At 39.5% G+C, this 24,206-nt stretch overlaps 2 protein-coding genes across 6 annotated transcripts; one reads left to right on the plus strand and one right to left on the minus strand.

The window, feature by feature from the left end:
* The first annotated feature begins 75 nt into the window (after window positions 1–75).
* Window positions 76–18,466, plus strand: GOLGA1 (golgin A1). Of its 3 annotated transcripts, none has more exons than XM_026089728.1 (22): window positions 77–526; window positions 1,933–2,023; window positions 2,997–3,071; window positions 3,574–3,671; window positions 4,199–4,231; window positions 4,999–5,127; window positions 5,424–5,593; window positions 6,016–6,127; window positions 6,253–6,348; window positions 6,797–6,922; window positions 7,142–7,237; window positions 7,682–7,777; window positions 8,048–8,200; window positions 8,418–8,513; window positions 9,569–9,658; window positions 10,893–10,995; window positions 11,921–12,078; window positions 12,528–12,689; window positions 12,834–12,893; window positions 13,781–13,951; window positions 15,001–15,087; window positions 15,920–18,466. In XM_026089728.1, exons 1-22 carry the CDS (start codon window positions 392–394, stop codon window positions 15,998–16,000), a joined length of 2,418 nt encoding a protein of 805 aa, XP_025945513.1. In that variant the 5' UTR covers window positions 77–391; the 3' UTR covers window positions 16,001–18,466. The 3 variants fall into 3 exon arrangements, with proteins under 3 accessions (XP_025945533.1, XP_025945513.1, XP_025945524.1); XM_026089739.1 differs by having other exon boundaries at window positions 78–526; window positions 5,436–5,593; XM_026089748.1 differs by lacking the exon at window positions 8,418–8,513 and having other exon boundaries at window positions 76–526.
* Window positions 16,076–24,206, minus strand: ARPC5L (actin related protein 2/3 complex subunit 5 like). Of its 3 annotated transcripts, none has more exons than XR_003257504.1 (5): window positions 24,019–24,206; window positions 23,366–23,438; window positions 22,439–22,615; window positions 19,687–19,895; window positions 16,076–16,409 (listed from the first exon to the last, which is right to left on the minus strand). XR_003257504.1 is itself a non-coding variant. In XM_026089828.1 (4 exons), the coding sequence occupies exons 1-4, from the start codon at window positions 24,156–24,158 to the stop codon at window positions 19,833–19,835; spliced, it is 444 nt and encodes a 147-aa protein (XP_025945613.1). In that variant the 5' UTR covers window positions 24,159–24,206; the 3' UTR covers window positions 19,322–19,832. The 3 variants fall into 3 exon arrangements, 1 of the variants encoding a protein (XP_025945613.1); XR_003257502.1 differs by having other exon boundaries at window positions 19,565–19,895; XM_026089828.1 differs by lacking the exon at window positions 16,076–16,409 and having other exon boundaries at window positions 19,322–19,895; window positions 23,366–23,429.

The raw sequence follows: 24,206 nt of genomic DNA on the forward strand, positions 1-24,206 counted from the left end.
GGCGGGGCTTCGCCGGGCCCTTCGGCAGTCGCCGGCCGGGCCCGCTGCCTCCGCCCGGGGCGCGCTTCGGGGCTGGCGGGAGCTCTGCGCGGCTGCTGCTCTGCGCTCTGAGCGTGTTATGGCACGTATGAAATTAAAAGGCACTTAGTTATTGTTAGGTATTGAATATTGGTGGCAATCCTTGGTACGGAAACCTTATCTCTTTAATTTGCAGGTGCTGTTAGGCCATGAGGGCTTTAATGGAACTAGAGATGCAATAAAACTGAGTGGATGAGGCACGAAATTAAATCTCGACGTCTGGAAGCTTTACACGGAGCACCCGTGCACTAGCCGTATCGGAGGTAGCGGCTCTTCCAAGTACCTGGCTACTTCGGGGCTCTGGAGCAGTAAAATGTTTGCGAAACTGAAGAAGAAGATCGCGGAAGAGGCAGCTATTGCGCCTCGCCCGGGAGGAGCTGCCAGGATACCTAGGTCTGTCAGCAAGGAGTCGATCACGTCCGTGGGAGCGGACTCGGGAGATGACTTTGTGAGTTGCACTTTGCTTGGGATTTTGCTTTTTGTTTCAGCATTTCCAGTGCGGCTTGACAGGCAACCATTTTAAGTCCGGTGTATGAGCTGGGTATGTGTTCTGGTATATAGGATGTTTGTGTAGGTGTAGGTCTTAACATGTAGATGAATCACTAGCTTCAGTGAATGTAGCTACTGAAGAGAAAATATTTATATATTAAGAGTAGTTACTAGGAAGGTTATATTGTTATGTAAAAGCAAGTGACAAAACTATCTCAATACAGAACACTGTTAAACAGATGCAAAATACTGAATAAATCTGTAGCAGAGTGTAAGATACCTRCCTGCAGAAGTAATTACTGAAGCAGCAGACAAGGAAGCTGGATACTGGTGTTAGCAGTGATCTGGTTCTATGTTTACCTCTCAGGTTTCTGGTACACTTACTGCTTGAGCATATTGTTTATGTAACTGCCAAGAAAACGTATTCTGTTTTGTTGCATTCRAGTAAAACTTCTGGTTCCTCTGACGTCTTGTTTAAACTCTGATTCATTATACAGTATTGTTTAAGCAAGCTGTATAATTACGGCTGTGCGTGGGATAAATGAAACCCTGTAACGCTGGCACCTCTGCCCCTTGATGGCTATCGTATTTCTCAAAACCTGGATTAAGTCATAGCGTAGCACCACTGTTGGACCCAACAGTTAATATGTGCTGTAGTGCTTTAGCACAGCAGGTCCCTTTATGATTCTGTTTTACTGTCTGTGTATGTTTATGTATGTATATGTATATATGTGTGTGTATATGTATGTATGTATGTGTGTATATATATATACACGCACACACATATAAAACTTCTCCCTTCAAGAATGAGTTGTTTTAGCAGTTCCCATTTAATTGCTGTTAATGTTGATTTTTGTATAGAAAAAAAACCACGTAAAGAATCATGTGTTAGCTATGCAGTGGATTTTGCATGGAATGACTATTGCATGAGCACTTAAGGGAATTTATTCAACRTGAAAAGTATTACTTTTCCTTCTTCCGGTTACTTAGTTTTCCAAAATGACACCTTTCACTTGGACCCATCCCAAAACCTGCACTGTATAACCTAATTTTTCCTTTTTCCAGTCATTCTGTTATGCCATGTCCTCAGTGGTCAGTTTGAACAAATACTTTGCAGCTATAGGTTTTAAAAGTCTTGTATTTCATGGAACAAGCCCACACTGGAGAGCTGACCATTTAAGCCCTTACTCTTTTTCTTCTTCAGCATCTTTTATACATTCTGCTGTGCTAGTACAACTCTTCCCTTGTGAAAAATGAAAACCTCATTCCTAGGTGGGATAGTGTTTATTATCTTTAAAGTTAGTATATGACAGGATCATTTTTTCTAAATTTTGTAATTTACATGGGTGTTGTTTTTCTATTGAGGCTTCTGATGGAAGCAGCTCTAGAGAGGATCTTTCATCCCAGTTGTTGAGAAGAAATGAACAGATAAGAAAACTGGAGGTCAAACTGTCCGGTATGTGTCTTGATTTGTATAAAACCTTACTACTTTAGGAAATATTTTTCCTTTGAACTTAAATGTTTTAATTTGTTAAGAAAAATGTTTTTTTTTTTTTTTTAGAAAACTTTAATTTGTAGCAGCATGGTTGATTGTCATCTACGTAGCTTCCAGTAAAGCTGACTGTATAAAGGTTGATTGACTGACTCTTTTCTGCTGATTTCTTGGCAACATTTGTGTGATTCTTTTGAACAGTTGGGATAGCTTTCTGTCCATGTGTTTTAAACAGAAAGAGTCTTCACTGGATGCTGTCTTCCTTTCCCCATCATTTTTTCTTACTTACTCAGAACAYGTGAGATTTCCCGTCTGTTAAGATCTATGCTTTTTGATGTTGACAGAAACACTCCACAAAAAGATAAACTCCCAAACAAATAAAAAGCAAAGGATTTGGTATAAAACAATGTGGAGACTGTTTTTCTTTCTACGATCATACCTTGTCCTGTAAAAGTCTTGTAAGAACTCTGTTCTGACACTGCTTTCCATCCCTGTTGTATGGAGTGGATCAGAGTCCAGGTTGAAGTGTGTTATGGAGCAAAAGTACAAGCTTCTTTGAATTCCCCTGTCTTCTCATTCACTCTTAAGAGAGAGATTTTCTAAACAGAAGTAAAATTAGGTCACTTCTTGAATAGAGTAAAATGTGGGAATAGTTCTTCGTTCTGTGGTACCAGGTCTACTGCCCTTTTTGTGTAATGAGCACACCTAGGTCAGGTCCTCCTGTTTGTACCAACCATATACCCTATGGACAGCATAGACAGRATTTGCTTGTCTTCATTTTTATGGTTACCCAAGTTTTCCTCAGCAGAAATGATTTTCTAGTTGAGAAAATCATTGTTGTTTTCCACTCATCTTTTTTTTTCTTCTTTTTTTTTTTTTAATTTCCTTCCCCAATGTATGTCCATTCCTGGTCTGTGCCTCTCCCTCCTCACACAAGATTATGCTGATCAGATCCGAAACTTGCAGAAGATAAAAGAGAAGCTTGAAAATGCATTAGAAAAGCATCAGGATTGTACGTACTTTTTTTTTTTTTTAAGTTGAAAACTGTTATGGTTTAAGTGCAGATGGAAAGAAATGAGTTTATACAGTTGTTTTAAATGCATTTCCTTTCAAACTGTGCACCTCTAGGTTGCAAAAAAGTAGAGCCCAAGTGCTTATCTTTCTTACAGTGTAAAAAAAACAGCTATAGTTTAGCTATTGAACAAAGTTGTCATTAATCTCTCTTTACCAAGTTTGTGGCTAATGCTGGGGAGAGATTTTTTTTGAAGCCTTCAGCCTTGTTATAATCCAGTGAGGAACAGTACCCATGTCTTCTGTTGTTTCTGGCAATTGTCTAATGTGCGAGCAAATGTGTAATGTGATGTAATAAATGGCACAGGATCAGTGCTAGAGAGTCAAGATGGGGCTAATTACTTGGATAAGAAACTCTTTAAAGTTATAAATAACATACAGGAAATTGAGAAGCGATTTAACAAGATGGCTTTGTAATAAAGCTGGTGATTCTTTGTTGGCAGCCTCCATGAGGAAGTTTCAGGAGCAGAATGAAGCTCACCAGGCCAACCGAGCCAAGATGGCTGAAGGAATGGCTTTGGCCTTAGAAAAAAAGGACCAGGTAATAGTTACAGCTTGAACAACTGAACTTTTAACCAGCTGTGGAGTGCATGATCTTGGTGTAGTCAGCAGGTGTCACCATTAATGAAAATAGTTGTTCCGCACTGCTTTTGCTTACTTTGCTGAGGTCAAAGAAAGGAAGGAACATTAAGTGCTAATGTAAGAACTGTTGTAGGACTTGTCATTGTTCTGAATGTTCTTGTTGATTTTAAAAAAGCCCTCAGAAGTTTCTAAAGTAGTTAAGCTCAYCTTTGTATTTGGTAAGATTCCTTTACAGGAGAACTATTGTCATTTTCATTTTAATTGCATAAAGCTTACGTATTCAAGTACATAAATGATTCCTCAGCTTTTCTATATTTAAATCCTATTGTTATTTTTATTTTAGTCATTCCTTTTTTAATCATTACCACAGTTTAACATCTCTTAACAGTACAAAAAAATTTCTTTTTTTATCATAATTGCAGTCTTCAAAAGTCTATAAATGGATTTTGATTTTTCTTCTATTTTTCTTTTTTCTTTCTCATTCAGGAGTGGATGGAAAAATTGGGTCAAGTTGAAAAGGTAATTAAGCTCTAATTTTTGTATTTTTAAACACCGATCTGTATACTTATTGGGATTCAGCTCTGTTCAGCCCTTTTTGTTATTTGATCTTTGTTCAATGACTGAAGCCAGAGATATGCTTTCATTACCAGCCCTGTTACTTCAGAAGATATTTCTGGAATTAGTTTTGAGTGGGGAAGTAAAGAATGAGGGTTGCAGTGAGAAAGGTGTTGTGATACTGTAAGGTAGAAGAGTAGTTTACTTCCTTATAGAGGAGCAGCTGGGATGCAGAAAGAGGGGGGGACTTGTTCTGAGATCTTGCAGTAAGTTATCTATTTCATACAAGAAATGAACCTATTTTGTAGGCTTTTTTTTAGAAAATGAATTCAATCTTGCTGTAGTTGTTGCAGCTGTTTAGCTCAATCTCTTTTAAAGTATCTTGATTTGAAGACATTAAGCACGTTACTATTGGCTGTAAATTTTTAATTTTTTAAGAATTAATTACCTGTAATATTGTGCTTGAGTTACCTTCTATACTGTTTTTTAAAGTGAGACTTGACTGAACTTTAATGAAGACAAAATTTTAAAGATTTTTGAAGTAATTTATTCCATGCTGCCTACTACAACATGAGTTCTGAAGAAGTCCTAGTTCTATATATAGTACCATCAGAGAGCCTTTATCGATGCAAGACAAGATTCCTTTTCCAGAGAGCGTAACTAAACTCCCATTGACTTGAAATTAGTGTACAGATATTCATGAAATCCTTTTGTTTTTGTTGGTTTATCAGGAAAAAAGAATGCTTGAAACACGATTACAAGAAATGAGGGAGCAGAGTTTAAACCTTTTTCAAAAGAGAGATGAAATTGATGAACTGGAGGGCTTTCAGCAGCAGGAGATGGCCAAAGTTAAACATATGGTAAGATTATTTTTAAACAAGACTTTTAAAATTTCTCTTAGGATACCTAGTTAATAGTACCACTGCAATAATTTTTTTTAGCCTTGATACTTATGTGCAGACTTGCTCAGCATCGAAATCCTACCAGTATGAACACACATACAGTGTTACATAGAGTATTTCAACACTGCCTTTTCTGGGAGTTACTTCATTTAGCTGAAGCTCATAACTTAATAAAGGAGATAAGTCTAAATGAGAATTCCTTATCAGTGTTACTGGGTCATCTGTATTGTCAAAGATAATGTTCTAATATTCAGCTTTTGAAAAAGGAAGAATCTCTGAGCAAAGCAGAACAGGAACTAGAGGCATGCACTCGAGAACTAACTCACACTAAAGAGATGCTTCAGGATACAAGCAGTGTGTCATCAGGCCTAAGAAAAGATCTTCAAGAGTTGCGGCAGCAGTGCTTGGAGCTAGAGGCACAGAGGTATGGATGTGGTGTGCTGTGCTGTGAGGAGCAGTGTATTTATTCCCCTTGTATTTTTACTTGGTTCCCAACTCTGCCTTTTTGTAAGAGTTTATATATGCAGTAAACTGACTGTATAATCACTTCTAGTATGTGGATGTACATGCCAGATTTTTATTGATTTCTTCTCAAGCCAATTAAAGTAATAACTTGTTTAGGATTTTGTAAGCTTGTTATAATGTTTTTCTCCTAGTTTGGAGCTCTGTAGTACCTAATGCTTAACCCTTACTTTTGTGTAAAATGTATAATCAAGACAATGGCTGGTTTGAGGCCAAAAAGGTCTTGTTGGTGTTGCTTGGTCTATTTTCATAAGAAGCAAAATTATCTCTAAAGATTGTTTTRCTGGCACACTACGTTACTTTTTTTATTCTCTTTCTGTGAAGAGATGAACTAATGACAGCTGAGACAAATGCAGAAAATAAGATCACTGCTCTGGAGTTAAGAGAACAGGAGCTACAAACTGTCATTCAGCAGCTGTCTGTAGACCTGCAAAATGTAAGTTTGAGATAAGTGAGGTTTGATTCAAAGACCTCCCTGYCTACAGAAGTAGGATTAGATATTAATTACATGGTTTTGGAAATCTGAGTTTCAAAGCAAGTAATTTTTTTTTTAATTTTTAGGCTCGAGTTGCTGGTTCTGGTTGTGAGAAGAGACTGGAAATGTTACAGGTGGAGCATGAATCTCTGAAGCTGGAATATGAACAACACAAGCAAAAGGTACTTTATTGTCTAGTTTGTGTGTGATCCGAAAGCACTTTATTTGATCTAGTTTTAATTCCCAGAGCCTTGTCTGTGAATGTATTAGTTGTATTTTTACTTTGACTGAATTTTCTCTAGAAAACAAATATATTAAAGATGTGCTTGTGCTTCACGCTTTATTTGAAACTATAAGAACTGAAGGTTTAATAAATTCTTTATACACTAGTATTGAAAGGATGAGCAGATTAAGTGTTTTCAGATGCATCTACTATTGACTTGTATAAAGATGTGTACTTGGGTAATGCGCAGTGGGTTTGAAATTTAACGTCTATAAAGTGTTTCAGAATCATATTGTCTTTTCARATAGGACTTTTCTCTTTCTAATGACACTTTTTCAACTCAAAGCACAATGGATTAGATGAAAGCTTGGCTACAAAGAAGATCTTGTGATTTCTTGTTCCAACAGATGACTCTTGAATATGATGAGAGAAATAAACTTATTGAACAGCTACAGGAAAAAGTGTCTTCCTTGGAAAAGAAGCTAGAAAGAAATCTTTCGGGGGATGAACACGTGCAGGAACTTCTCAAGGAGGTAGTTTTACTTTTATAGACTGCTTAAAAGTGCAATCTTAAGGAGAGCTATTATGGACATGCATTGCTTATTACCCATGGAAGGAATGTACRATGAGGTAATGCATGCACATTTGTCCCTCCAGTGTGTATTGGAACATATAAGGGTATCTTAAAAAAATAAAGTAAAATAATCTTTGTCCATGCTTTGCCCCATTCTTCTCTCCAACACAATCTTCAGAAAACTACTCTTGAGCAGAAACTGGATGAAACCAGGCAGCAGTTACTAACAGACAGAACTCATCATGCTGAGACTGTGAACCTATTGGAAACACAGGTATTATTTGTTACTTCGCTACAAATTGCTACTGTTTCCAGCTTCTTTATGCCCCATACCACCTCCTCCCCTCACTACGCTTGTGCTCTCAACCAAAAGTGAGACTGTGTGTCATATTTAGTCTTGAAAGGAAAGTCCTATCGATCATTGTCTCTGGTGATGATCTCACCTTGAGGAGTGGAGAAGTGCTACTGATTATGAAGCTATGGATTTCATGCCTATCTTCCCTATACTAAGAACTAAGCAGCTGAAGTGCAGGCATTGTTTAGAGGGAGAGAGAATTTGTGGAGTTTGTGAAAAAAGCTGCATGTGTCAAGTAGGCAGTCTTCCTGAACTGTGTAGTTTCAGGGGTTTAATGTTTAACTTATCCAACTGAGTCATTCCACATTCTGCATGCATGTAGATGCCAATGGATAAGGAAGTTAATATATGGTTGTATTTTAGAAAAAAGAACTGGAACAAGAACTACAGATTGCAACAGAAGCATTAAAGAAGGGCAAGGAAGAAGCTAGTGAGCAGGATCTGCAGATCCAGATGTTGGTGAGTACTCCGCATGATGTTTCACTGACCAGTACCAAATTGATTTTCAGCATCTCCAGTGACACTCAATTCCCTGTGTGTTGGTCTTGTTACTCAAGTGTTTTCTTGCTGCTTGTCTCCTACTCTAGTGTCTGTATTTGAATACATGACACTGCTGCCACAGAAATACCGTTTTATTTCACTTTGGGCATTTGTAATATGAAATGGTGTCTGGTCTGTATCAGAGCTTCAAAATGCTATTTTATTAACCTAGTGTTTATTTTTCTTCAGCAAACTGATCTAGAGAATGAAAGAAGTAAACTGCAGCAACAGATTTTAAGTGTGAAACATGAATATGAAGAGAAAGTTGCTGGGCTAGAGTCTCAAATAACTGCTCTTAAAACATCTTGGGAATTCGATAAAACAGCTACTCAACACAAGCTAGTAAGTACTGAAACTGTTCAGTGGGGCATTTGAGTCTTTGCAAAATGATTTTGACATAACTTGTAGAACTAGCATGCTCAGAGCTTCTAGCATTATACAAAAGATCTAATACTTTGAGACACTGAGTATGAATAAAGCAACTCATTGGATGTGTTAATTGTTTAAGCAAAGCATGATAATACTTGTGCTTAGTACTTAAGCCAACTTTATTTTACAGAGCCAATTGGAAAAGGAAAATGAAAATCTTAATAAAAGCAGAGAAGGGTATGAGAGTTCTTTAAAAAAACAAGAGTCTGAACTGGACAGGCTAAAGGTAAGGGCTTAATTGGTTAGTGACTGGTTAAATTTGGGGCCTAGTTTGAGAAACAGTTAATGGCAAAGTGTATTCCATTCTCAGTACTTAAAATCACATTAGATTCAGGTTGTATATACTTAGAGCCATAAATCTTCTTTGACACTTGATTTGCATTTGAGGAGCRCTACAAATAGCTGATCCTTTCTTGAAACAGAATGCTTGGATCTACCTAAATCAGGCAGAAATTATATATTCCCATATTGTCAGGCATGAAGAGCTTTTGAATCCTGTTAGCAGTAATGAGAATAACAGTTCATCAAATTCCATTCATAAGAATTACTTCTAAAATGGTTAAAAACTAAATGGAACTCTGTCAGGTATTTACAGCTTTTTAGTTATACTTTTTTCTTTTCTTTTCTTTTTTCCTTTTTCACACCAATATATATACTTATGCTCACTCTTTCGAATATAAATTTAGACTGTTGAAAGTCTTTTCTCTAGCTACTCTTGGATACATAGTTGGATTTAAAGGTCAGTTGTAGGAAGGAGACACTTTGTAATACAGACTTTAAGCTAAAAAGAGATTATTATTTTTTTTTAATGTTGGATGTGTTTAGCTTCTTCTATACATTTCTGTGCTGCTCTTACATTTGCAGATAACAGTAATCCTTTAATTCATATAGACCTAAATGGAATACTGAATTACTCTAAAATTAATGTTAGGGTTTCCTTGCCTACCACCGAAATGCAGCTGCCTCAAGAGTGGCATGATATGATAATGGTTTTAATAATAGAGAAATGAAAATCAATTATTTTAGCAGATGCCCAGAAGGTGTTTTAAGGTTTTGAATATAACTTMTTGGGTTTATGGTAAGTTCTAAGGAGTGCTAGCTATCTATCAGCTTTAAGTCAACACTGGTAAAAACTTAACAGTAAGTCTCATTTGGAAGTTTAAATCATGATGTGTTAATAAATGCATGCATTCTACTTGATAATGAATTTGGGCTTAAAGATGAGAGACCGACTGGATTTTAGTTTTCCTAAGTAACCTCTGAATTACCTTTGGTTTGCAGAAGGAATTAAGCAGCAGAGAGACTGTCAGTGTTGAAATTGCCAAAGCGTTGGAAGAAACACGAAAACAAAAAGAGGAATTACAACAGCAGGTTAGTTAATATTGACACAGCGTAAAATGTGTTTGGGTGTGTTGACCTTGCACAGATCGGACTAGATTTGGGCTTAATTATCATAATACTCAGGAACATTAATCAAAATCATATCTTCAGCATGCAAGACGGCAGTAGTTAAGGGTGTCTGTGTAAATGTGTACACAAGAATGTAATCAACTTCTGTGAGTTATCTCAGCGGGAGCATGTAGAACGCTGCTGACTGCAAAGTTAGGGAAGTTCATAAGTTTGTAGGCTCAATTACCGCAAGTTCTGGCAGTTGGATTTAAACGACTGAAGGAAAGAMCAGATAATAACAGATGAACAGATAAGCTCAGAATGAAGGTGACTGATGTTTCAGAGCACTTCAGTCTGTGAGATGGTGCGTAGTTCTAGTGGGCCAGCCATCCTGATCCATTGACTTGTTAGCAGTTCTTAAAAAACAAAAACAAAACCCAATGATATATTCTGTTGGTTTTGTTCCCTTCAGTGCTTGTATCATGTCTCTCTGAAGCACAGCAGCTCTAAAATTGCAAACTTCATCCTAAGGTAGAGAAGAGTTTGTATTCAGGAAGCAAGTGTAAATTCTGGATAGTCTTGTTATGGTCTTTTTTTTTATTAAAAATGGTCTTAGTAGATAATGTGAGCTTGCATTTGTTTAAGCTGGGAACTGTCAACTGAGCAAGTCTTACTGAATTCAGTCCCATCTTCTGGTTTCTCTATTTGTCTGGAGCTGTTGAAGATCTATGCTTGCTTGGTCCAGCTGTAGAATGGTGAATAATGCAGTTTTGCACCGTGGCTGTCTCACAGCTGCCACCTGCTGGTTACGAGGCAATCTGTAACTGTGGGACAGAGCTTACCAGAAACAGAAGAATGCTTTAGCTCCGGCAGCATATTGACATCTCTGTTCTTTAATGAGGCCAGTGCTGTGGAGCTGATGTCTTCTGTGAGCCTTTGAATAGATCACAGATTTCTACATTGTAGCATCTGACGCTAATGCTGCACGAACCACTTTTTCAAAGTATGTTCCTAGCACAGAGCTCAGGCAGCCTCTTGTAGGTACAGGTTGTAGGTACCAGTCACTGCCTTTGCTACTGATATGAGAATTCTTCTCCCATTCCTCCCACCAAAAAAAAAAGGTTCTGAAGCTCTGAGATACGCTGAAATCCTTCCGTGACCTGTTCTAGATTTATACTGTTAACGGATTCTGTTTGTTTGTTTGTCTGCTTTCAAGGTTTCACATCTGACTTCCTTAATAGAGGAAAAGGACCAGCTGATCGATGAAAAATCTGACATGCTTCTAAAAAAGAAGGAAGAACTAAACCAGCTCAGTCAAGGTTAGACCAAATGAGTTCACCACATCCCAGACAGCTTTATCTGAATGTAGTCTATAGTTCTGCATTTACCTGTCTACAGACTGTAAAAATTCTAGATTTATTTCCATCTTTCATGTATTAGAATTTTGAAAATCTTACATTTCAATATCAGTTGGACAGTCTACTGTATCCTTAAAAGAAAAAAAACACACATTTCTCTTACTAAAGGTGTTGTGTGTTTATACGCCATAAGTAACAAATCCTGTTGTACTTTGTTTTGTAGATAAATGTATTGCACAAAACGCATGAAATAAAGAAATGCCCTTCAAAAACTCTGCTGCTTTCTTGCACTGCTTTCAAATCTGCACTTGCTTGAAAGTAGTTATTTACATTTTTGAAGAGCAGCTGCAAACTAATATGTCACACYGTCATACTAAAAATATATAATTATCTTCATTCAGTTCCTAACTTCTCATCAGTGTTTCTTTTGTGTGTTGTCATTATTTAGAAAGGCAACAAAACTCTAGCTTCTTGCTGGTACCATTTCAGTGGATTTCCATCTGTCAGTAGCCGTTTGTGCCAGCTAGCCGTTTGTGCGTACAGCTCAGCCCCAAGATTGTTCTTGCACAGTCACAGCCTTCATTCTTCTCCTTCTCTGGAGAGCCCTGACTCGTGATGGGGATCCATGTTCTTTTAAAAGAGATATAGTTGATAATTACGTTTTTAAGTATTAAAACTTGAGTTTCAGACAACCAGACTTCTCTGTTGCAATGACATGTATGTGAGCTTGGGTGGCTTAAACTCCATTGTCTTTCTGTCTTTTATGACAGAGCAATGTGAAGAGGTCAGGATTTACTGTCACTGTAACTTGCTTTGTTTAAGAAGGATAATTAGCAACTCCCTTTTGACTCATAGACTGATACTAAGCAGGTCTTTCCTTCCTCAGACCGTGAAGCTGTCTTGCTGCAAATGCACCAGTTGCAATCTGATATAGAAGCAAGTAATAGCCGAGCAGCAGAGAAAGAAGAAACAGCAAGAAAGGAAATCGATGAATTGAAATTGCAGATACAGGAGTGCCTGCTGGCCAGAGAACACAAGAGAAATGTGAGTGTAGTTGCAAATCTGCTCTGTTCAGACTTTTCAGGAAAAAAATAACTCTGCAAGAGGCTCTGGTTCTATCATGCCTGATGACATGGGCTTGGAATTGTTTATTCTGTCACCTTGCTCATGCCTGAAACACCAGCAGTGTAGGCCATCGTTATTTGTTGTTCCTTATCTTCTTAAGGGAAGCTGTTTCCTGCCAGATCTGTGACTGGCTTAGAGAAGGCAGCACCTTACTTTCTTTGAATGATAAAATGTCTTGAGAGAACCATTATGAAACCAATGAGATAGAGACTGAAAAGCACCAAGCAGGCCAGTGRGAAATTGTTGTAGCCAACTAGATTGCCACTAAGGCTTTCTGGTAATAAATAAATAAGCAGCAAAGCTTTCTCACTGGGGAGTGTTCATGGGCTGCAAATGTCGTGATACCTCTGCAATTTACTCTTTTATAGGCTTCAGAACTAGAGGAATCAGCAAGAGCCTTGAATAATAAACATTTACATCCTCCAGAAAACCGTGTGATGGAACAGAATGGAGAGGTGGCAGCTGCAGACATCATTCAACTTCAAAAAGAGAACAGAGAGCTGGAACAGCAAATAGCTGAGAAAAACAAGGTAAACTGAAACAACAGAAACAGCTATTAGTTTTTCCCACTGTAATTAAGAAGCCTGATAATTGGTGCTGCCCAAGCTGGAGCCACAGAAAGATAGGTCTAAACAAGATACCAAAATACAACACTGTTTTTGTTCTACTTACAGATGATAAAGCAGCTACAGCAGAGAATGACAGAACTCAAAAAAACGCTCCAGAAAGAGTTGGTAAGGGTTATGCTTTTTAGTCTCTCCAGATGGCAGTTACTGCCACAGTTACTTGTATTACTAATTCTGAAAGCTTGACTGCTAGCTAGAGTGTAAATTTTTTACCAGGCATGTTTGCAGTTTCCTTGTATTTGCAGGCAGATCTGTGGATCCTCAATATAGGCAAATAAATAACAAATGATCTAGAATGATTCATTGAATAGACGGTACCCATCATCACCCAACTCATGCAACACAGAATGAAACAGTTGCAACACTGTTATTCTGATTACCAGTTTTGCAGCTGAGGAATCGATAGGTATAGAAGACCTGTGTTTGGTAACCTTGAGCGTTTAATACATGTCTGTAGAGAGAAGAACTGAGGTTTGATTGATACTTAGCTGCCACTCAGCTGAGTTTTACCATGGGAGTGATGTCTGCCCTGGGGAAAATTCTTCTTTAATCCCTCTTACAACAGTTTTCCTCTCCAAGAAAAAAAATTTACTATCTTAAAAAAAAAAAAGTCTTTAAAATATTCTGATATTGTGATTTTTGTTCTGAGCTTTTTGCAGAAAGCCCCCATTTAAAAAGCACAAAGCAGGTTTGTGGTGAATTGTCAGATGACAATTTCTAGCCTAGACCCAGTTCCATGCTGGTTTGGGTAATGTACATGTAACACTAACAGCAACTAGCTTCTGTCTTGGAGTCTAGGGAGAGGAGAAGACACTTCTCTGCTGATCCCATGAAGGACGAGGAGAAGCTTGTCCTCTTGATACCCAGGTTGTACCCACTGTGAGGATACAGGCCCTTTGTATTAGACATCTCATACCTGAATCCTCTCCCAGTGTTAAACTGACACAGTCTACAATGCACTTTTTTCTTTTTTTCTTTCTTTCTTTCTTTCTTAGAAAATAAGGCCTGACAGTGAGGGACCTGAAGTACGTGAAAAAACAAATTCTGAAGTGCCTAATGCTTCTGTGACTGTCACGAACAACTCTGATTTAAATGACTCAAGGGAGATAAACTTTGAATACCTTAAACATGTTGTACTAAAATTCATGTCCTGCCGGGAATCTGAGGTAAAGATGTATGCTTAGCTTCTCTTTCTAGTCTGCCTTCCTCTAGAAACTGCCACCTGCTACCCAACAGATATATGTAATTAAATGCAAATGTAAAATAAATGCAGATATAGCAAGTTCTAAATAGGACACTTCTATTTGATTTCTACACTTCTGCACTTAAAAAGAAGTTTGTGCAGTTTCTGCACTTAAAAAGAAGTTGATTTCAGCAAAGTGAAACAAAACAGCTGACAGTGTATGTTTAGAAGTACAGATTATAATGAACTAAACGAAAGGGAAATATAAATTTTTAAAAGGTAGTTATATCTGTAGGTTTAAAAACTCAAAACTGCAAGACATTCCCTCTCTACTAATTACATGCTCCATATGCTTTTCAGGGTAGAATAAATATAAAAATAAATAGAAGAGAATAAATTAGAATAAATATAAAAATAACAAAAAGACACAAACTACTTGCTGTTGATCTCTAAGAGCTAATTCCTTGTGCGTTTAGAGCTCCTTTACATTCTCCACATTCAGTGTCAAAAAAGTTATAGGTAAAAAAAAAGTCATGCCAGCAGTATACTTTGCTTAATTGCAAATCAGRTGGTAGCTACCGTAAGATCAAGAAATAGATGTGCAATTCCATGGTATCCTGAGTGCTTGACTGCTTTAGTGTCTCTGCATGATGTGTCCAATTAAGAATATTAGTACTAAAGAGTTACTATACTTAAGTGTATATTTAAAATGGCATGATTCTTTCCTGCCTACATGCAGTGCCACAGGAGCAATGCTTCTTCTATGTTCTAATAAACTAGGCTGCCCAATTTGTCTTCCCTTAAAATATGTAAACCACTGTTAAAGAACAGAAAGCCAGTAAACACAAACAGAAGAAATAGCATGCAGGCCATCTTCATCTATTGGGGGTTTATGGAAGGCTCCTGCTCTGCTCTTCACAGTTGCGACTAAAAAGCCTGTGACCAAACCTACAAAAAATCTGTGCTGCACCATAATCCAGAATGTAGAGACCGAGAGCATCATAACCAACCAACTACTGTGGTTTCTTTCAGGCATTCCATCTAATTAAAGCTGTATCTGTGTTACTGAATTTTTCACAAGAGGAAGAAAATATGCTTAAAGAAACCTTGGAATACAAGGTAAGGGTTCTGTTCTGCTTGTAGACTACCAGCAAAAGGAACGAAAATTCTTAGATGCTGGGAGATCATGAAAAGTGTTTTTTCCATACTTTAGCTACAATAACACTTAATGTTCAAGTATGCACTAATCACATATATGCATGTTGAAATTGTCTGTTTCAGTAAGGTAAATATAATATAACTTTCCAGTGCTTCAGAAAAGCAGCACAGTATTGCCCAGTGGACTAAGCACTGTGTGTAGCCAGAAGCTCTTTGCTAGGACAATCTYATGTTTAAGAGTAGGACACTGGATTCGTGGTTTTGTCATTTGACATTGGACTTAGACACATGATCTGTTTCTACTTTCCACTGCATAAAACAAGATCTTCTGTATGCCCCTGGATAGGTGGTTATTAGTGTGTGTTCATCAATGAGTGCTGCCTCAGTTCCTTAGATGCTCTGCATTTCTCTCTGCCCACTCAGTAAGTTAAACATGTTCAGTATACACGAATCTAAGAGAGGGAGAATTCCTTGACATCTCGCTCAGGGAACTCTCATACTAGATTGGCTAGGGACACTGTGATTAAATTACCCTAATTATTTTGAAGGAATATTCATAAATGTTATCTTCAGTGTTCTTCGCTTACAGAAGCAGGATGCTGTTTCTTCCAGATCTGACTGTGTGAAATTATGTTCACTTTCTTAGTCTACATTATGCAGTGTTGCATGTTTTATAAATAGTTGTTTCCATCAAATGATGGGGAGATGCATGTGTACTACATTCTTTTCCAAATCTTCAGCTTCTCTAAAAGTGGGAAAMTAGCCTAATATATATTGTGCTTTCCCTTCCCAGATGTCGTGGTTTGGGTCAAAGCCATCTCCTAAAGGCAGTATCCGGCCATCTATCTCAAGCCCAAGGACACCATGGTCTTAAGGGAACCTGAAAACTGGCAGTCAGCATCTAGCCACTTATTTTCTGTGAAAAGAACACTCAACACACTAATTCAGGTGTGTCTTAATCACTGTCATTGCAGTATTTTGTACAAGAACTTTGATACTGTTTACAAAAGTAATACTGTGCAAGGAGAATTTTCACCACAAACTGAAACACCTCTCTTGGGTTGGATCCAGGGACTGTCGTCTCGATGGTCTCTTAATGGAAGTCAGCTCCTTGTGCTCATCGGTCTTGTTTCTTGGCACCAAAGGGTAATGTTAACCTCACTAACACTGGTGCTGGCAGTTCAAGCTTCTAACATTTGCATCTGTTACGATGGTGATTCCAGCTTCTGTTATGAAATGCCAGAGTTGAATAACTCTAGGTACAGTAAAGCTTCCTTGTCTCGCTGTGGAAAGCAAGCAATGAAAAGAATGTTGGCAGTACTGTATTGAATTCCTGACGGTTTGAAAAGCCTTTCAAAGAACAGGAGCAGGAGCTTTAACCAAAAAAAAAAAAAAATCTGCCTTGCCTTGTTATACTGACATAATTAATAGTTTGCATTTTTTCATATCACTGTGTAATTTAAGGTGCATATATCCTGGCCTGCAGTCCTGAAGGCTGCATGTTGATGATGATGATTATTTAATTTGAGAGCACAACTTTAGAGTTGTCTGATTTTACTTTTCTTAAAGAAAAATAATATTTAAAACGGTCTTAATTATAGTACCTAATACTCAGTCGCCTTTAAAACTAATCTACTAGTCTGTACCATAGGTTGTTAACATGGGGAAGAGGGGATAGTAAACCATTTTAAATTTTTAAAGCTGAATTACAGGTATTGTAAATGCACACTGAAAATACCTTTTATTTAAAAGAAAAAAAAAACTCTAGTGACAAAGGGTGAAGAATATTGGTACTAAACACCTTGTTGGTTTTTTTCCTGTGCAAGTTTGCTAGCAACAGATTTTCTTAACCAGTATCTGCCTCTTTGGTTGTGGTTTTATGTACTTCAATTACTGATGCTTAAAAGAGCTGTTACGGACATGTAGCGGGCTATTAACTGTGTCCTAACTACATGGTAAAAGGAACACTGCTTATGAGTTTTTGTTTGGTTTTTTTTGAGAGCAAAATCAAAATATTATTCAATGAATTTTAGCTCCAGCAGCCTGCTTTCTTCCACCTTAGGAAAAGGGGACCAAGCTRGGACTTGCCTCAAGGACTGAGAGCAGAATTTTGTCCTTAGTCACTAACCAGAAAAATGGATGAAAATGAGAAGCAGCAATCAATCTGACTTAAAAATGGGATATATTTTCAAAAAATTACATACGCGTGGCATTCAATGAGCAGGCTCCAATTCTGGTAGTTCTCTTACAATATTTTTATTAAATATCTTCAAGAAAATTCAACCTGTACTCTGGTGGAGATAGATACAGTCACTGTTCAGGGTTTTAACTTAGCTTTGCTGTCAGAGGTCTGAATGACCTTTGTGGTGGCAGTAAGATACAGTGTTAGAGTCACAGCATGTGAGCTGCTCCCTGCCCACACTCACGCTGTGGTAAAGCTGAAAGTATCCTTCCACACGAGGTCAGTTACAGGAGTAGTAAATGTGCTGCAAATCCATATCCTAGCTGACCTCACCAAATTTTAAGTAGCCAGGCACAGATACTCAAAGTAGCTATTACTATGACAAAAGTGACACTCCTCAGTTTGTAGCTAGGCTATATTTATTTAAAGTGAAGAAAAACAACAAGATTTTTCAGTATACTGAAGCTTGTCAAACAAAGTCTTTAGTAACTTGATTCATAGCACTTAACTGCATAGCATAGGAAAGTTACGGGAAGAGTACAGCTCTGCTTTAACATGAAAATAGACAATCAAAAAGTAGATTTGTATCAAGTGTTCCTATACTGAAACCAAGTGGGGGCAGGATAACCCTGTGGGTTCTGGGAAGGGCCCAGATTTTGTTCCCTAAAGTCTTTTTCTTTGGAACGTCCCCTTGGGCCTGCCCTGCATCTGAGGGACCCGAGACCAAGGGACAGGATTTCATCTACTCTTGCTGATGCTGCTGAATGACTAATCGGTTTAAGTTGATCCTGGCTTGCAAGGTTACTGCTGAACAGTAAGAAAAGCAGTACAGGGAACCTAGAAGAAATAGTAATAAATATTCTGAGATTTATGTATTTACTAACAAACACAATTTCAATTTAAGATCCCAGAGTTCCTACAGGATCAACTTAYCATAAATTAGTTGTGTTGAATTTTCTTTATATATCAGAGCAAGAATGGTGTGTATACATATATTAAAAAGCTAATGCACTTTTTCCTTGTATAAAAACAACGGTATACATAATCCTTTCTATGGCCATTGGATTTCTTTCCTTCTTTGCTGTAAATATGGATTGTATTATGAAACACTATCAAATTTGTGGTGCAATACATTTTTGATTAAAACGCTAATCTTGATTTTTCTCTTTTATAGTTCTGGTTATCTCCACTGGGATGCTATAGCTATTTAAAATGGAGAGAATTTTAAAGAATGAAACAAAACCCATCTTCCTATATATGGTAAGAATGGGTGTGTCAGCCATATAATTAAGGCCCCTATTTCTCATAGAGGATTAGGCCAGGAATGACTCCTGAAGTCATCTCTCACCAGGGACAGTTGTTACTGCACTTTTAGCAGCTGATAAAAACAAAGACCAAGTGAAATACAGCCTCCCTTACCAGCTGCTTCACTTGGAGCACACTTGTTTGTGACAAAAGGAAGCGAGGCCTGGTCTCCTTCCTAACAGATACCCGTCAGACTCCATATGCACAGTGCAAAATGAGCTTCTAGAGAGACGCTGTAGAAACTGAAGACTATTACCTAGGTGCTGTAACTTGAGTTGGAAGCAGTGACCATTTGAGTAGTTGTGTTCTTCTATCTRGGCAAATCAAGGATGGAGCACCTGCACTCATTCAAAGGAAGCTGCTTATTATGCTGTCAAATGGTCCTTTAGAGATTAGGATAAACTAATGCATAAATAGGTTAATAAATAAGTTTTGAAGTATTTTCTTGACTTCCTAGCATGGGCAAGAGTGTAAAATCAAGTCATGGGTAATTATGCACTATATCCAAAGGCCTTTTCTAAGATACAGTGAACAGCTGAGCTTGATTTCACTTCCTACAGCAAGTACATTTACATTTGAGGACAACTTCTGTAAGAAGTTGAAGAGCACTCTTGCAGAGGTGGGCACTTAGCTTAGAATTGGTATATTGCTGGTCTGCTTTTGAATCAATGGCAGACTTACAATTTAGCTAAAAATAAATTACTTAACTCATGTGATCCAAGAACTTTATTAATGCAGCAGGCACTTTACAATGAAACCAGCCCCACAGTCCAGCTAGTCCTTTGACCATATGCACAATACCCTCTTTCTAATAATCATTTCTCCCACCTTTAAGCTGTCAGAATCTTGCATCTGCCAAAGACATAGCTACCTCTTAAATAAGCAGTAGACGCAGGATCTTATATCACTGCACTTTGATAAAGGAGCATCTCAAAGTACCTGTTCACTTACAGTAATAGGGGGCAGGAGTTCGCCTTTTCTCTGCCTTTTAAAGAAGAAGGGATCAGGATAATGTCTTGGCTCCTGTATTTGATAGTCAGAGCATACAGGAATAACGTTTACTCTTCCCCCACCTTTAAAGTTGAAAGCATTCCAAGAAGAGGTTTCCATAGTATTTCAGCAGATTGCAATCTCTATAAAGATGGACCAGTGTCATTTCAGCTAATTCCTTCTTCTGGATCCAAAACTGMTCGTCTTCTTGGTTCAAGTTAATAGTCTTTTAAACAGTCTTTCTTGCAGTAAGAACTCTTACTATGGAACCTAGTCCACCTACTGCTAATGCCTGTGGGGATGGGAAAAGGAGATGGGTGTTACACACAGTCACTGCAGCGCACACAAAAAGCATCTTAGAAGAACAAACAGTTTTGTGCTTGGTAACAGAGAAGTATATGGCTCCTCTCCAAAAACTTGTTTTTCGCACATAGGCATCTTGGGCTTTTCTTCTCACTCTACCGTTTTTTGCTGTCAAATCTTGAAAACAGTTCATTAGGAAAAATCTATTCATTTTCTCTAGCACATGCTGATGTTAAAGACATTTTAAAGTCTCATTTAGGCACTAAACTGTATCTTGCAGTGTCAGGTTTCCATGATAAAACTCTCAACAGCCTGCAAGGCCAGACATTGGTTGTTCTCTTGGTACGACCGCTCCATCACACAAAGCATTAGTATGTATCAGTTAACTTATGCTAGCCCAAGACCACAAAGCAATTCTTTATGCTAATTGCTACCAACAGAACAGGAAATACAGTTTACAAGCTGTTCTACCTCTTCATGCCTGTGCAGGTGCCTTTTACATTGCTGCCGCCTTTAACTTCCTGTGGTAACAAGTTCTACGTTCACACACTGATTTCTCTTTGTTGTGTGTTCTCTAGACAACTTAGGATGACAGCTAAAAAGGCTACTTGAGGAGATCAGTGCTGAATTCAGATCCTTGCTTGTTCCTATCTCCTCACATGATCTTGGGAAGTGTGTGCCTCCCCTCCCCTCTGTAAATACACACGAGAGTGATCTTTGACTCATGTTACTGCAGTACATACATATATGGTGACATTCTGTAAATGTACTCAGTGACACAAGAGCCAAGGGACTGAAGGGTAGACAAAACCAATTACAGTAATTTAGTAACCCATATACCACTAAATCCGAAGGGAAACGTACATTCCCCAAAAACTGACAAACCATCTTTCAGTTCTAGTGAACGATACTCATGTCACGTGTATTACTGAAAATACAGACTCTGTCTCCCTTCCCATGTCCCCGAATGGGGAATGGAGGAAAGGYGCGTTTCAGTTTGGTTTGCATCCCTCAACCTAAGTAATGTGCATCCTTCTAAAGTCTAGAAGATGCGCTTAATCATGACAAAATGAGTAATATTAAAGCTGCTTAAAACAGCATGTTTACTTTGAAGGCATAATTCAAATGCAGCCAAGTGGGTATTGCAATTTATGAAAGGAGAACAATGATCAACAGTGTCTGACATCTTGCTGTCATTAGGGCGTAGATGAAAGTAAAGCATCCACGCAGAATGAGAACTTGCACACAATGTGTGCATGCAAACATTCCTGAGTCATGAGACCTGCTTTACCTGGGGTGACACACGGGCCTTTTCCAAAGGCAGAACTCCGGAACCACAGACTCCTCCCTGAGCCAGTCACATTTCTTACCAGTAGTGCCAGAAAGCAGAATACAAGGACAGCTTTCATTTTAAAACACTGCCCAGCCTACTTCAGACCTGCCTTGTTCCTTTCAAAACGATGAGGAAGACATGCTCTACGTGTGCCTACATGCTCTAAGCACTAACTTCTTCCCAGTCAGGGCAGAATGTTGAGTAATTTTATATACTGTGGAGCACCAGCCCACAGCTAACAGAAAAGTTTCCACTGGAAATAAACAAACAAAACAAAAAAATCAAGCAGAAACATGTTCCTTGCTGTCCTGAGAACATATTTTCTCCTCCTCCCCTGCTAAACATTCTGCAAAGCAACTGACAGTTCCCAGCAGCTGGAGTCACTATTAAAAACACAATTTCTGTCTTTATATATCTCAGCAAGAGCAGTTTTTGCAAATGACAGAGCCATTAATAGCTGGCCGTGCTGCACTTAAAACCTGTGCAGTTGGGGAAGATGTCAGTCATTTTGCACAGATGTCCACCTGGGAGGAGGGGCACAGAGCAGTTGTTTCATGTGCCTCAATCCATGACAAAGAACGAGAACGTTCAAGAGCTGCTAAACACATCCTACGCTCTCATATCTCAAAATAGTCATTCCACAGAAACTAGAGCAGACTGCCCTGGGTCCAGGTGGAATCTCTTCAGAGATCTCAAAAGCCTTTATTGTGCAAACTAAACAGGTTTGCTCAATCCTACTTTTAAGCTGGGACATGTATGCTGCTAAAGGCACTTAACTGGTGAAAACTCTGCCAGACCTACGCATCCCGAGCATTCTATTAACCAAATGCTCAACTACAAAGAAACACTGCCAGCTCCAGGGCTCAGTCAATCACATCTCCACTCCCAGTTCTTTTTCCTTGGTGGGAAACCATTGCACTCCTTACACACAGAACAAGGTGGCAGAGCTTCCTCCAGCCGACACTGCACCCTCCCACCACAAGTCTCACCTCTCCTCCTGGCTGAGGGTGAACTTTGAAATTCAGGCAAAGGCTTAACGAATTCAAGTTCTAAGAGACCAAAGATGAAAGGAATTTCCAAGTACTGTGCTCCTCTGGGATGAATCCCCTGCCATCATATACAAGAGGGCTCCAGTGGAAGCACCRACAACAACCATACTGACCGGTGGCTGAGCCCGGAGAGCACCCGAAGAAACTTACCTTTTCGTGCCATTGAAGTAATATTGCACTGCTATTTTCTGTTGGCTTTTCAAATCCTTTATAAATGTACTTCATTAACAAGTCAATGCCATTTCTGTCTAAGGAGTTCACTGCTTGTTCTATTTCACTGCTTTTAAAAGATGTGAGGACTTTAAGCATGGTTCCCTGGGCCTGTTCCTGCAAAGGCAAGAAAAAAAGTTAACATTAGAACCAGCAAAGCTGGAACTGTATCAAAGACCTATGTTTGACAATGCTCAGAAGACCACTACCTTAAAAAGTTGGTCTATTTGTTGTAACCAAGTAGGTTAACATTTTTCACTTTAAGTTTCAGCAGCGAGAAGGAGGATGGGTACACCTTTTAAAAGTGGATTTTTTTTCATGCTTCTTTCTCAGAAGGGCTAACTGAAAGGGGTTGCAGAATCGTCTGCTGAGCTGCAACAAATTCGATAGTGCAAGGCCAAATTCCTTGTTTTAAAGCATATTGCAAAATCCACATGCAAACACTGTTTCAGGTGTATTCTCACTAACTCCATCAATTGCTTTTCTAAGCAAGGAAAGTTTGGTTTATCCAAAGAATACTGTCCTCTTCTTCACAAGCATCAGCTGCTCCATTGTGTCCCCCCCCCCCCCATGGCAATTAGAGCTGAGTTCATTTATGAGCAGGCTATCTAACAGGCTATTTGCATTGAAAAGCAGCAGACCCTGCATATGGATGGTGCAGCTGAACACAAAGCCTACATAGAAAATACAGCATACTGTTGTATTTTATCACTAATTAACAGCATTAAGGTATTAATCAGATTTGTGGGGTAACACTGCATCATTTTGAAGTGCCCCAGTGATCCGCTGTTGAATCTAGGGGTTGGTGCATCACTGCTGCAAGGCAGTGACACAACCCGCTTCAGGAAACCCCGAGGCGCCACTTACCTTCATCGCTTGGTTCTTCGTGTTAACAGGCGAATTCCTTATGGCTGTGTGGAAAGCTTGGAGCGTATCACCTGTGCAGCGCAGCAAGTCAAGGACTCAAACCGCTCAGTTATTAGCACTATTGTAACTCACTCCAACACAACTGACAATCTTGTGTAAAAATCCTGAATACCATAAAAGGTGATAAATGACGGGCTTTACAAGAACGATTTCTGGAGACCCGGTAGCAGCTAGATGTGGCACAGACAGGGAGCAGAGGCACAACAAGCAGTTAGCAGACCCCTCGCTCGTGTCGCTTACAGCTACAGCTAACTCGCGCAGTAAACGCTGCCGCAAACGCTAAGCGAGCGAGGCGGCGGCGCCGGGGCCGCGGAAGAGCCTCGGCCGGGCGCGGGCAGGGCGCCGGCGGGCGCCTCCCGCGGGCTCTGCCGGGGAAGGGCGCCAAGGTCAGAGCGGCGGCACCGGCCGCGGGGGAAGGCGGAGGAGGGCGCGCGGGCTGAGCCGCGGTAATTCGCTTCTCCGGAAAGCGGCAATCTGAGGAGCCGGCGAAGCGGCGGCTGCATCCACCGCTCGCCCGGCGCGTTCGTCGCGCTCCCAGCCCCGGCGCCTCGCTGCGAGCAGCGCCCGGGCCGCGCCGGCGCCCGCAAGGATATTGCCGCAGCAGCGCCTCCACCTCGGGGCCCGCGTCGGGCTCGGCCGCCGCCGCCTCCTCGGGCTCCTCCACGAACCGGTTCTCGTCGTACGCGTCGATGTCGAGGCGGCGGAAGCGGGAGGAGAGCGTGCTCCGCGCCATGCCGCCCCGCCGCCGCCGGAACCGGAACCCGCCGCCGCCGGAACCGGA

Source organism: Apteryx rowi, unplaced genomic scaffold, assembly GCF_003343035.1.
Source record: "Apteryx rowi isolate R43461 unplaced genomic scaffold, aptRow1 scaffold_120, whole genome shotgun sequence".
NCBI classification, from domain to species: Eukaryota; Metazoa; Chordata; class Aves; order Apterygiformes; family Apterygidae; genus Apteryx; species Apteryx rowi.

Excerpts from the sequence above, each read along its gene's own strand:
- GOLGA1 (XM_026089728.1), top strand. The coding sequence starts at position 392 with ATGTTTGCGAAACTGAAGAAGAAGATCGCGGAAGAGGCAGCTATTGCG. Across the intron at positions 9,659-10,892 it reads AAGAGGAATTACAACAGCAG|GTTTCACATCTGACTTCCTT; the intron begins GTTAGTTAATAT and ends TCTGCTTTCAAG. Across the intron at positions 10,996-11,920 it reads ACTAAACCAGCTCAGTCAAG|ACCGTGAAGCTGTCTTGCTG; the intron begins GTTAGACCAAAT and ends TTCCTTCCTCAG.
- ARPC5L (XM_026089828.1), bottom strand. The coding sequence starts at position 24,158 with ATGGCGCGGAGCACGCTCTCCTCCCGCTTCCGCCGCCTCGACATCGAC. Across the intron at positions 22,616-23,365 it reads CGAAGAACCAAGCGATGAAG|GAACAGGCCCAGGGAACCAT; the intron begins GTAAGTGGCGCC and ends TTGCCTTTGCAG. Across the intron at positions 19,896-22,438 it reads TACTTCAATGGCACGAAAAG|GCATTAGCAGTAGGTGGACT; the intron begins GTAAGTTTCTTC and ends CCATCCCCACAG.